The sequence below is a fragment of the Synchiropus splendidus genome, chromosome 3 (genome assembly GCF_027744825.2).
Source record: "Synchiropus splendidus isolate RoL2022-P1 chromosome 3, RoL_Sspl_1.0, whole genome shotgun sequence".
NCBI lineage: Eukaryota > Metazoa > Chordata > Actinopteri > Syngnathiformes > Callionymidae > Synchiropus > Synchiropus splendidus.
In genome coordinates, this window is record NC_071336.1 from 18,307,233 (window position 1) to 18,320,782 (window position 13,550).

Below are 13,550 nucleotides of genomic sequence, written 5' to 3' on the forward strand. Positions count from 1 at the left end.
GAAAGGAAGTGGAAAACCCCGAGAGAAGGAAGGATAAAAGAATTTCTACATGAAATGGACCACGTATAAACAAGTCACGATTTAACATTTTATTTTTAGAACACTGTAAAATTCTAACTTCTTATCCCGAATATATATTGCGGTAAAGGGCCTGATCCCCAATTAGAAATTTCTGTTAAAAAAATAACGTGAAAAGGGGGAAACATTTATATACTGACGATGAGGAAGGAAAATACGCAAAGGTTTTGTGACATTAACACGCTGCCAATGAAATTATTGTATTTTTACTGCGGAAAATAAAATAAAATGCAAAAATTTTTAACATGAAGTTGGAATTGGTGACTTTAACACACTATACTTAGAGGACAGTGAATCCTATGTTTAAAAAAATGTAATGAATGAATGTAATGTATTCCTTTTATAGGGCGAAACCTCCTTACCATGAATATGTATTCAGATTCATTTTTAATTAATAATGTATTTATACTTTATTTTGTAGATTGGTTTAGATTAGATTGTCTTTATTCTTATTCATAATCATTTGTTGGCATGTTTTTAAATTGTATCGGCGGATGTGTATTTATGTATACATCAGACGCTTATGTTATTGTTTGTATGATAAACATGACAACTACGTAAAAGACGGAGGAGACGGCCGTTGAGTCAAACGTAAAATAATTTATACCAATATAAATCTGTTTTTTTTTACAGTCAAATGTCGGTGAGGTCTTACCAAGGATCACAGTTTCAAGGTGAATTATCTGATGACTCAAAACTTACCCGGCCACTCGTATTTCCGTCAAGCAACAGCGAGCACGCGACATCACGTATGCCGAGTGGTCTGGTGACATCTAGTGGCCAACCGCCAACTCTTGTGACACGAAACCATGTGGGATTGCTGCTGCAGAAAACTGCGTCTCCAGCCGAATTCCCCTCTTGAGATGTCCAATGGAACACTGACCAATACACAACCTTTCGTCCGTCTTTAATACCGACTATTAGCATCATCAAATCCCAACACAGCATCGATTCATTCACAGGGGAACTTGTTCAGGCAGTTTCAGCCACGTTACTGACCTTATGAAGTGGTGACAGAAAACAGCAGTTGTCACGTGTCCAGTAAGTGCTGGCTTGTTTTATTGAAATTGCTAAACGATCGAACCTGGCTGGAGAGCAGAATGGTGGAAGCCTCTTCCTCACCGAAACCCCTGCACGTCCAATGGTCTCTCCCTTTATAGAAATCGCATGGACAAGTTCAAACATGGACGCCGACACAAAAGTCGTGCAGCTCTGTCCTTGCCAGTTAGACATAATAAGTACATGATATCTGACGGATTGCAGCGGCGAGTGAGGCGCTTGTGACACCGCTGTAGCTTATCACAACACACTTGCATGATTCCTCCTGGTGATGCTTTTGCAACAAGTCCGTGTTTTTTTTTTTTTTTTTCTTTTTTGTACATTTGTATTTTGAAAATGGGTTCACTCTTCCACGTTGTCCCGCTTGCTGGTCTCCTGTCCTTCAAAGATGGGATACTTGCTTTCAACTTCCGCCCAGGTTATGACTCCATTTGCCAAATCCCGAACAATGGAAGGCAACTCGCAGACCTAGAGGAAGAAGAAACAACATGAACCACACACACCTTTCTTTTCACTCCACGCGTTGATTATGGTCACGAAAATGCAGATGTGTTTACGTCTTTTAAATGTCCCAATGTCAATGAACTTGTTCAGAGAACTGAGGGTCGCAAGGAAACGCTGTTAACACACGCAGACCTGTAAATATGAATGAACTCACTTCGGCTCTGATCTGCCTCATGGTGTCCCGATCTCTTAGTGTAGCTGTGTGCGGTGTCTTGTTCACAGTGTCGAAGTCGATGGTGATGCCAAAGGCCACGCCGATCTCATCCGTCCTGGCGTAGCGCCTCCCAATGGATCCTGAGGAATCGTCCACCTTATGGGAGACGCCGAATCTGGTCATGGCGTCGGCTGAGAGACAGAACAAGTGGTATAAATGTATGAGCGCAGGGAACTGAAGTTAAAAATGGAAGCAGGTCATTATGGGGCACTTACAGAGTTCCTTCACGAAGGGGGCGAACTCCTGGTTCTGACTCAGAGGGAGGACGGAGCATTTGTAGGGAGCTACAGTGGCAGGAAAGCTGAAATACTGTGGAGAGGTATGACACACGGTCTTAAGAATCACAAGAGCAAATGCACCCTTCTTCATTCAATTCCATGGGTGATGTTTTGGCCCAATTTCTAATAAAACGTTTGGGTTTTTCGCTCACCACATGATTATCAAAAGAAACATTCACTTACTGTTCTTTGCTCATCCCCTTCTCGGATGTGGAATGTGTGTTCGAAGATGGTGTACATGATTCTGCCGATACCGAACGATGGCTCGATGACATTCGGAACCACTTCCTCGACTGCAGTCGGGCAAAAACAAGCCATGTGTGAGGTGGTTCTCAAGTCGTCACAAAGCAGCTCAGAGTCACGAATCCTACCGTGCAACGTCTTTTGGAACCGCTTCACGGTCACCATTTCCTTTTTGAGAGTAAACGTCTTGTCTCCAGTCTCGATGGTGAACTCTCTGTGGTTAGGAGGCCGAGTCAGCAGACGGTTTGGCAATCATTCACGCAGTCACACGCGCAACTCACCCAGTTTCATTGAGCTGCTGCTCCTTCTCTGCGATGAAAGCTTCGTCGCACGTCGCCAGGTACTCCGTGACAAGCTTTCCGTCCTTCTTGTACGCCTTTCCAATGGCCGCTTTGTTGGGCTCGAACTGGACGACATTCACAACTTTGTGCGCAAGAATTAAGGAGCGTGACGCACCGCGCAGATCCTCAGCATGTAAAGCATCGCCTGCTTTGAGTGCTGCTATTCAAGGATATGGGTTCTTTTAGTGGCTTCTCTGCAACCAGAGGCACCTTGGTGGCTTGAGAGTGGCATTTGAGATCGAAGCAGGAACGATCAGCACAGCCCACAATCTCAATCCAACCCTTGAACAGGAGAAAGAGGTTCACAGCCAAGCATGGGGAGTCTCAGGACACACACACAGCGCCGCAGCTTACATAGGAAGTTTTGGTTTCAGCATCCCAGCAGTCACAAGCATAATGAGCCATCTCATTGTCCATGTGCTGACGGAACCGCAACTTGTCTTTGGCTATTCCCACTTTAGTCAGGTAGAGGTAGATCCTCCCGATGAAGTACCCCAGGACGGAGTTGTTGATCACTCCCTGAGACAGGAAAACACCAAATGATGACGGATTGTTTGGATGAGTACACCAATCACCCAAACACACACATTCACATATGAGTATGAGTTTCTCAAGATGAATGATTTTAACTAATACTGAACTCTACTGATGCATTCTACAAAGCCAAAAGCGACACAAAAATGAAACTACACACTAACACTAAGTGGCAAGACGAAGACAAAGGAATCCCACCTGCTCCACTGCGTCGCCGAGCCTCATGATCTGAGCGGACTGGCCACTGGTCTGAGCTTTAGAGGAGTACAGCGTGATCTCCAGGTCGGCTACATTGGAAAATTTAGGGTGAACTTTCTCATTTGGGTCCACAAAGTGCTCAATCTCAGCCATGGTGAACTCCCTGTGCACAGTAGGACACGTTCAAACTTACGGCTACACAGATGAGCAGTGAATAAAAAGTGTGTATCCCTCACCGAACTCGGATGAGTCCAGAGCGTGGAGAGATTTCATTCCTGAAGGAGTTTCCTATCTGTGCAGCTGCAAAGGGAAGTTTGCCCTGGTTGAACTCCAACAGACGTTTGAAGTTGAGGAAGATTCCCTGAGCAGTTTCAGGCCGCAAATAGCTACAAACAAATTCACCCATTAGAACGCTGAAACCCAAACAACTCACAGAATAATAACATGAAGACGCTGGCTCACCCTGCCATGTTCCCTCCAGGTCCAATAGAAGTCTGGAACATCAAGTTAAAGGAGATAGGAGGTGTGAGGTCATTTCCTGTGATGGGCGATTTGACATTGTACGTCACAAAGAGATCGGTCAGCTCCTGCTGCGTGTAGTTGTCCATCTGCAAACAGGATCACAACAGTCAGCACCTAACAACACAACACAGGTTTTAATTCGAGTCTCCACGAACCTGAGTGATGACATTATCCATCTCTGCCTTCTTCTCAGCAGGGCACTTCTTGTCAGACATCAGCTTTTGGAGATGAGCTGAGAGACACAATAGACCACAGGTTTAGGTGGGAGGCAAATATATTGTGAAGTGATGATCATTTCTAAAGTTTTGGTCCAAAAATACAGGTCAGCGGATGAATACTAGATTAACAATGGAGATGATATTCAGACACAAGATTCCACATGACATAAAAACTTTTGGTTTCATGGAACTGACCCACCAAGTAAGAAATCTACACCATGGAGCACATCACTTTCTCTCAGACTGAGCACTGAACAGTCTGTCAACAAGCGGGAGAAGTGGTGTTTGCAGAAAGACAGAGGACGCTATTGATACAAGACTGTAGTGACAGTTTGGAGAATCATTAAGACTTGTTTTTCAAGATGTTAGAATCCCTCCTTTACCCCCACCCTTGGTAACTTCCCATCTGCCCGACTCTTTGTCTCTTTATTTACGTTACATGTTCTAAAAAAAAAAAGGCAAAAATTGAATCAATTTAAAATGCTTACATCAGCAATATTGAATGTCATGAAAACAATTTCATAAAAACTAAATATCAGATCATTCAACAGAAGGAAATGAAAATAAATATTTGCCATGAAGCACTGGCTTCGGTTCCAGCCAGCGTTTTTGGATTGAAGATTTACTTTTTTTAAAAGGATACTTGAGAGCCACAACTTTACTCATATTCTCTTGCACCCACAGGCCTCCTTATGAGTGTATCATTTTAATAAGGTTTGTGAAAAATATTTGTTTTAAACAGATTGCTGACTGCTCCAGTCCTGATGACAAGACAGCAAGATCTGTTCTTCACTTCAGCTTTTGAAAGAATACATGCTTCTCCTCCTCCACTCCCTTCCTGGAGGGCGTCATGTTACGCAACAGAGCCATAATGGACGTCTGCGACTACTGCATGTTATATGAACCCAGTGTGAGCTGTGGAATGAGGACGTGGCTGCAGCCTCAAAAATGTATAAGCAGGAGAAACCATGCCCAGCTCCCACAATGGACGGAGAAACATAGCTTTTTGCTTCTTGAACTAAGCTCAAGCTCACACTAGACAGCAGGGAAAAAAGAACAGTTGAAGACTAGAAACTGAGTCAGTCACAGGCAGTTTTAAGTTTTCCTCTTCTTAAGTTTGGGACTTTTAAGACAAGGAAAACACCCTTTGATATCCTTTTCGAGGTCAAATAAATCATTACTTTTTTTTTTTTTCATTTGTCACTTTTATTTTTATAAACTTTATTTTCAAAGCATACTATCATACAAACATAGCACATACTGTTTGCACAGATCCCACACACAGCATAAGCATCCATCTACCACTGGCTGGTTAAGCTGTTTGTGCTTGATCGGTTGGAACAAAAACCTGCACCACCTGCCCTTTGAGGACCGGTTTGCCCATCCCTGATCTACCACGTCTAGATATTTAAACAGAGTCACTTGAACTGAAGTGCACTAAGTCCAGCCGTGATGCAACCATTTCTAGACCTTGTCACCCTGATATGTAATTTCCTGTACCTCCAGCCAGAGTAGAGTCCAGTTTGTCCAGTACCGGTTGTTGTAATCATTAGAACACCCCGGTGTAAATAGTCAACCAAGTTTTGTGGATTGGACCAGGAAGCTCTTCCCAAGAACGAATATTTTGATTTCTCAGATAATTCGTCCACTGGTGGAGTGATATACATAAATCATAACTGATCCCACATATGGCAGTGTGCACAAAGTTGCACACTTTGAGAGGACTTAAAAGGTCCCTCAGAACCAGTTTTTTAAATGTCTGTAATTTCAAAATTTAGTGAGTCACACTGAATGACCCACGAGCACTACAAAGAAATACAAGCATGAGGGAGTCAGCCGCGCCCACGAGTCCCTTCCAGTTTCAACGGATCACAAATGTCCATCACCAATGCATTTAAAGCAGCTGGAACAAACCTGTTGGTTAATAAAAACAAAACTCACTCACACGCCATCTTGGAGCTGCATTTCCAAACCCTTGACAGACCCTGAATGAGTGCTGCCACTGTTCATGAGTGAAGACATTCTCTTCCACTGTCAGCTCATATGTTCATCCTCATTCTTGTCGTGGACGCTATTAAGTTCAGTTTTATTCATCCAACTTTATTGGTGTTTTAGTCGGTGATGAAAGCATAGTATTCAGTACAGCGACTTCCGTTCCACAGAAGAGGTTCACAGATTCTGACATGAAAGTCCAGATCCAGGGCAGGTCCATGAAAAACCTCCTTGATTAAGTATAAGTAGTTCTCCACAAAACCAAGGGATGTAGCTACACATCTCAGTCAAACAGCAAAAGATGGGACTGCTGAGATTGAGGCTCCTGCAGCAGCGCCGTCTTATCAATCCACAGAGCCACAGTGTTTTAGGAACAGCAAACACATGCTCCTCCTCATAGATAAAAAAACACTTCAACTTACAAGACAGTATTTATCAGCACTTAACAAGTTGCTCCGTGAAGCGAGCGGCATGTCATCAATCTAGGGCTGCAACTAATGATTGTTTTCGGTTTCATTGAATATTCATTATAACAAATTCACACCATTATTTTTTCGTACGAACCAACTTCGACAACTAATCCTGATTATGTTTGTTAGCATCCATTCTAGATTTCTGTCTAACCTTAAGTCACTTAAGTCATCTCACCTGCGAAAGTCAAAAGGCTGTAGTTTGACAACCTTTATTTTTAAACAAATAAATTACAATAATCACACATGTTGTGCTTGGTTAATGAGCATCCATAAGAATTCAAACCCTGAGGTCAAATGATAATCATCATGAATCATCAGAAATCATAAGATAGCTTTAAAAATATCTATGCATCTCCTTTTACTACACTTGCTCATCATGCCCATCTAAAATGATGCATTCTGTGTAGCTCTCGAGTTTGACTCTGGATATTATTATTGGCGCAGGACATGACACGTGCTTCCAGAGAAGACAGACGAGGGACACTACTCTATGTCAGTGTAAACACAAGCATGGCTCATTTTTAAAACCAAATTAAACTCCTCTCACAACATATGAGGTCCGTGCTAACTGATATGACCGGCATCATAGATCGAACACCCTCCCACCATTATACAGTGCCATCGTGTCAATGGGCTTCGGTGTCCTAAAGGCACATCATCTTTGACAACAAAACAAAGCCAAACATTTAAACGCTTTACGATCAGCCGCCACTCAAACTCCTTGGTGACTGTGATCAGTCAATGCTGGGTGCCCGCGGCGGCGACAGCAGCAAGTGGGAGTTGGAACCGATAAGGAACAGGATATCTTAACCATTCCAGAGAATCTCACTTTTTTTTTTACCGTTTCTGAATAGCAACCGACCCTCGGCGCCCATCTTGTAGGCCTGGTGTGTTTACACAAACAACCAACCGTGGCAGCCCTACAATAATCCAATGATTCTTTACGGGGTGACATGAACAGCAATTTGTGACATCAAGTGACTTGACCAAGTAGGGCTAATATATTATGCAGTCTTATTCTTAGAACTAAATTTCTCAGACATGAATGATCACGGCTCTTAAACACTCACATCATCTCACAGTTGAGGTGACGTTTCGTCTTGCTAACAAAGTAGATAATTTGTGGCCTCCTTCAACACTGAAACGTATTTATGATTTTGGAGGAACAAGAGACATGCACTCCTGCATGTCAAGTACATGTTTACATGGACAACGCTGGTGACTTCATTGACACATTACCAGAGCGCAAACACACAAACAAACAATATTAACTATGGGACAAATAAAGGATGTCTAAGCTAATATTAGAACTGCATTACAGTAATATGCCGTCAAAATCAATAAAGAACGCATTTGTCTTTAAAGGTTAAATTCAGTCGTGTGTGTAGTTATTGTCGACATCACTACAAATGTTGGCAGTCCTTGTGAATGTTCAAAGCAATCACAAAATTATATGAAATATTGCCTTTGGGGAAAATGGATTTTTGTACAGCCAGAATATCTGGTCTGAATCAAAACTATATTCTATTTCTGTTCTACAATATGACTCTTGACATAAATCCCAAAAAGCTTTACACTGTGAAATAAACATTATGTTGAAGAGGAGAACAAAATTCTGTCCTAATAAAGGTTTGTGATAACCTTGAATATTAATGGAAAAGAGTCAAATAAATGGGTTAATAACAGGTTACTGTTATTATTTTATAGTATTTTTTTCAGAAGTGCATTTCAGAGCCCAATAGTAGTATCCCCACAATGCTTTGTCACAAAATGATGAATACAAAAAAGTGACCATGAGATAAAGTTAGTCAGTCTTACCTTTGAGGAGGTGGTCAGCTCTGAAACATTCACCATTCTTCACATCCTTCACCATGTAGTCAGCAAACTTGTCCACGTGTCCCGATGTCCTGCGTTAATGATGGTAAATCATTCATGTTAATGACTAGCTTTTGGGCAGTATTTAGGCCATTTAAATATTGTTGAAATTATGTATCTGCAACCGGGCTATGGAAATCTGAAACAGAGACAGTTTCCATGCATTAAATCGCAGAATCAATATGCGCCTGTTCATTAAAACCCACAGCTCAGCACTTTGGAGCTGGCTATGGGAACCACCAGGCAATGTCGAAAACCAATCGCCAAATTAAATGCACAAAAACTGCTGCCAAATTTCAGAATTTTCTATGAATCAAAGCAGGCAACAGCGGCAGGAGATTGACTCACTTGAGAACTGCTTCAGGCGTCAGCATGGTGCAGTCAATCTCCAGGATCTGCTCCTCCTGAATGAAATGTTTCCTCCATTCTTGAAGGCAGTTGTTCTTCAGAGCACAGCCAACCGGGCCGAAATCAAACAGCCCGCTGACCCCTGAGGAGTATTACTGCATGGTAAGAGAGGGCTTAAAGACGATGCATGTGGAGCCGCGCGCACCAACTACAAATATGCACATTCTGTAACTAGTGGTGAAATCATACCTCCATAGATGGCGAAGGCTTGGTCATAGAAGAATCGCCTCTTCAGCGTGTCCTCCAGCTTGACTCTGTCAACAATATCATCTTTGGGTTGCAACGCAAGCTCCTGATCAAAAGAGTTAGACAATTTCAACACATTGAGTGAAGTAAAAGACATTTCATAAGGCGTGTCGATGTGAGACACCATTACCAGATTTGTATTCTGTGAATTGGTGTTTGTTTTGTTTTCGTTTTAAAAGTTATGTTGAAATGGCCAGACATATGAAAACATGACAAACACAATAAACATAAAGAATCTTTCAATTACCGCTGAATATTTTAAAGTTTCAACAGCATGTTTAATTCAATGTGAATTTGTTATATTGTTTTTATTTTATTCCAAAACGGAACATCAACAAGCTTCGTGGTCCTACATTTTAATTGTACACTTATAGGAAACGGTTTTAAAAGCATCCTAGTTGTTAGATAATGACTGTTTGATACGTTTAGCAGTTTGATCAGTGCGATATCATCTGACTCAGCAAAACGTCTTACAGTACCTTCGCTTCCAGATTCCTCTTCCTTGCTTTTAGTTCAGCGACTGCCTTAGCAATATCCACATCAGGAGCGCCATCCTGCTTCATCTGGCGCACCAGGTCTCCCTAAAACACAGAGCAGAGACTCAGAGAAAAGTCGTCACCAGAACCGTGACATGTTAACGGAACGCACCTATGGATTCGATTATTTACTTGGCTATTTGGGAGGTTAGGCTCCCCTGTCAACCCCACCCTACCGCCCCTCTATAGCTCAAGGAAACGTGGCAAAGGCGGCCAACGTGAGCCGGCCGGCTAACATGGCGTCCTGTGCCGAATTCTTTAACTCTACAAAATATACATAACAACCATACGAGATCCAAATAGCATATGACGTTACCTGTTCTTTGACTGCAAGTCTAAATGGGGCCAAAATCTCCTCGGTGTTGCCGGCCATGGTTTGTCCTTCTGTCTGCTGCAGCCACAACCTCGGCTTCCTATTGTTTTTCTTGCACAGGCAGACCGAAGTGGAAAACGGTCTATATCGGAGGGAGTGGGTGACGAATCGAACCCGATTCAAAAGAGACAGGGAGGGGAGAAGAGAGGTGGCCCTCAGCAGTGCTGATGATGCGCTACAAGCAGAGAGAAGCATGGACCGGGTTGAATGATGAAATCGCCGCGGCTGAGTAAATGCAGCCAACGCTCCTGCAACGCACTTTCGCTCACAGCTCAACGCGAAGGCGATACTGTGAATGCAGATTCGCCAAACATATGAACCGTTGATATCCATAAAATAAACAAACCTGTGTTTAATATACCTCTTGAAATGTGTCAATTAAAGTGTAGTAAACAAATGAATTGTTATAAATTACTGTACATCGGATCGGAAATATTTGGACAGACAATTGATCAAAGTAACAACAATGTGTAAGGTACCCCAAATCCCACACATATCTAGACAAGGGTTTTCGTATGACCACTGATGCCTGTAATATAATTTTCAAGCTTTAAATTAGATTTGCGCAACAAAGGCTAGCATAAACCTGAACTACAATTCCCATACGCTTTAGCTTTCGATACCATGGAAACAGTCGGCCATTTCTATGAGCGCTTAAGAGTTGTTGTACGAGATTTTACAATCGATTAAATCTGCGTGTAATGTATAAATAGACGCTAATAATGATACGTTTGTATAAGTAGTATCTAAATTCCATTGCTTTGTGAAAAATATCAATATTTTCTAACGCCATCGCCGCGACGTTAAATTGTGTTTTTAAGACTCCAGATATTTTAGGAGTATGTTGTTGAATGTCAATGAACCGAGGTTGGCGAGAGGTGTCACGTGAGTTTGCGTCAGAAGAGGAACTTGAATATTGTAATGCAGATGTTGTCCAGACGATGGCGCTATTTACCACAACACGGTGTTAGCTGCCTTCGAATCTTGAGTCAATATTTTATTTTGGCAGTTTTTATCGTTGGTTTCGACCTATGTTTGTTTGAAGTATAAAAGAATATTTGATCTTATTAGACTAATGTTTTTCAGCATATCACCGTGTTTAATACACATGTGGATCCTGTCTTTAATTCGCAGAGAGAGGCTGACAATAGTGAGAGGAAACAGAATCCCAATTATCTGATTATTTCTAGCATCAACACTAGTCATTTGGATTACATCCATTTGATTTTTATTGTGCTGAATGGCTTGATGGTTTCCAGAAATGAAGCTCAGCTCAATCCTAACTTCATTATTGGATTCAACTGTGCTATTCTGCACCCCTACTTTCATGCCTTTTACTCCTTAAAATGTAGCCTGCAGAGAGAATATAGAAGAGTATGTGATTCCTCCTTGAACTACACCCACATTCATAAATCATTCAGAGAGCTGCAGTCAGACACAGGCACCACTGATGTATGTGAACATGCTGGGAAGAAGCTTGTTCTTGTGATAGTTAGACACCTTTTAATGCACTTTTATTATGTCTACATATATGAGTATGAGCATGAGGCATGTGCTTATCATTGTACTGTACCTTTGTCCGTCTGTATTTTCCCCAATGACTGGAAAACCAGAACTGTTTTGATATTAATATATTTCTTAACAGGTTGACAGTTGCTTATTTAAATCCATACGCATTCATGATGTGGTAGAAATGAAACAATCGAGCAAACTTTAGTTCAGTAACTATTCATTTTGATCAATGCTCAGCTCACAGGCCGCAGCTACACACTCGCCTCCTGTTTCAATGGGCAGACTTGGTAACCTGAGACTGGCGGTCAAGTGGCGAAAAAGAGATTGTGATTGTGCTAAGCGGCTCCCACGGACCATGTTGTGGTGTCAGGTCCTTGTCCCAGCGCACACATCTGGAGCCGCTCATCGGCCGTGAGATGAGATCTCATCTTCTCAACACGCTGTGTTAACAGCTCACAGAGCTGTATACCCACACCTGCCTCTCAGGTGGGGTCATTCAGGGATGCTCCAGTCTCACCTCCAGTGAAGTGACAGTTGAGGTGAAGAGGGACGAACAATCAGGCTGCTGGCAAAGCACCAGCGAACCACTCTGTACGTATTCTACAACCCAGTCAGGCTGAAGCGGCATGAATAATGTCTGTTCATTATCATAGAGGCCACAGTCTACACTTCGCGACTTGGCTTTAAAATCAGGCTCCATGGTGAGGGAGACGGAAACCAATTGACTTTCATCTTAGATGAGAGCAAGGTAATCTTCACGCCCCTCTGAACATTCTGAACGCTCACTCCCCCGTGTTTTGTTTTGCGGCAGAACTTGTATGTCCTGTTCTGAAATACCAATGTGACAGGTAGATTGGCACTGGGAAGTTGGATGGCGGCTGAACATGATGGTGTGAGGGGGGTTGGTGTGTTCTTTGCTCATGTAGTTTAGCCATGCTTGACTGAGTGTCCTGTAGTGTGTCAGTGTCCATGTTAATGCGGGCTTTTGTGTTCAGTGACTAGCCGGCGTCAATGTATATTTCAGTGCAACAATGTAGATATGAGTTCTCGTAACTTGTATGTGTATTATTTGTGTGTAACGCTTATTTTTGTGCAATGTTTGAAGGTGTGATTTAGGGGCACAGAGGTTGGAAGTATGTTTTAGTACATGAGTAGTTGAGCATCATAACTTCCGCCAGTTTCAGGTTTTGGTTTACCGGTTGGTCTGCATGATTATGCGTTGCTGTTGGTTGTTATCAAACTGTGTGTGTGTATGTGTGTGTGCGTTCATCCATTGACTGCAGCATGTCCGCATGCTTTAGTGTGAGCGTGTAGCTGCGCTGTGGTATTTATATTAAAGGGACTTCTTATGATTCCAAGCATGATTGTTTTTGTTTCTGTCTGTATCGAGCATTGTTTTTAACCGTGTTCATCTGTTTTTGTTTTGTGAGTTGTATTTATTCTTTTGGGAATGTGTTCATGAATTTGTATGTCCATTTGTTTTTGTTTAATGAGTGTAATGTAATGCATTTGAAAGTAAGAATCATCCTCTGCATGTTTTAGTGATATTCCTAAGTATTTGAGTTTAGGACTGTTGGCGGACGTCTGTGGCATTGTGTGAGTGTCCGTATATGCTCATATTTGCAGGAGGTAATGTGCTTAGTTGTATTTAAATTTCAGTTGAGGTGACGTTGTTGTGCTGTGTGCTTTAGTGTATGAGTCGAGGTTCGTGTGTTGGTCACTGTATACGGTGGCAGTATTAGTTGAGTGTTTGTGTTTAGTAAGTATTGGTGTTTGCAAGATTAACTTGTGTGGTTGTGTACATTAAGGAATGTGTCAGGTGTGCATTGTATCAAGTGAAGTTCAGCTGTATTTTTGTTGTTGTTTACATTTGGTTGTTTACTACATGACAGCTTGTGACTGAGTATTTGTGCTTGGAGTGTGTTTAATTGTACAGATATAGAAGT

General features: G+C 42.1%; 1 protein-coding gene and 1 non-coding gene across 2 annotated transcripts; both read right to left on the reverse strand.

The window, feature by feature from the left end:
- Window positions 1–437: 437 nt before the first annotated feature.
- LOC128755600 (glycine--tRNA ligase-like) lies at window positions 438–10,308 on the reverse strand. The gene is made up of 17 exons (XM_053859351.1): window positions 10,036–10,308; window positions 9,663–9,764; window positions 9,127–9,229; window positions 8,878–9,019; window positions 8,473–8,561; window positions 4,127–4,203; window positions 3,912–4,057; window positions 3,686–3,835; window positions 3,450–3,612; window positions 3,072–3,236; window positions 2,891–2,999; window positions 2,658–2,802; window positions 2,505–2,590; window positions 2,317–2,426; window positions 2,071–2,164; window positions 1,796–1,986; window positions 438–1,605 (listed from the first exon to the last, which is right to left on the reverse strand). Exons 1-17 carry the CDS (start codon window positions 10,285–10,287, stop codon window positions 1,480–1,482), a joined length of 2,250 nt encoding a protein of 749 aa, XP_053715326.1. The 5' UTR covers window positions 10,288–10,308; the 3' UTR covers window positions 438–1,479.
- On the reverse strand, window positions 8,640–8,774 carry LOC128756614 (small nucleolar RNA SNORA84). Its single transcript, XR_008414292.1, has one exon. It is a non-coding gene; the product is annotated as a small nucleolar RNA SNORA84 (small nucleolar RNA).
- Window positions 10,309–13,550: the final 3,242 nt, after the last annotated feature.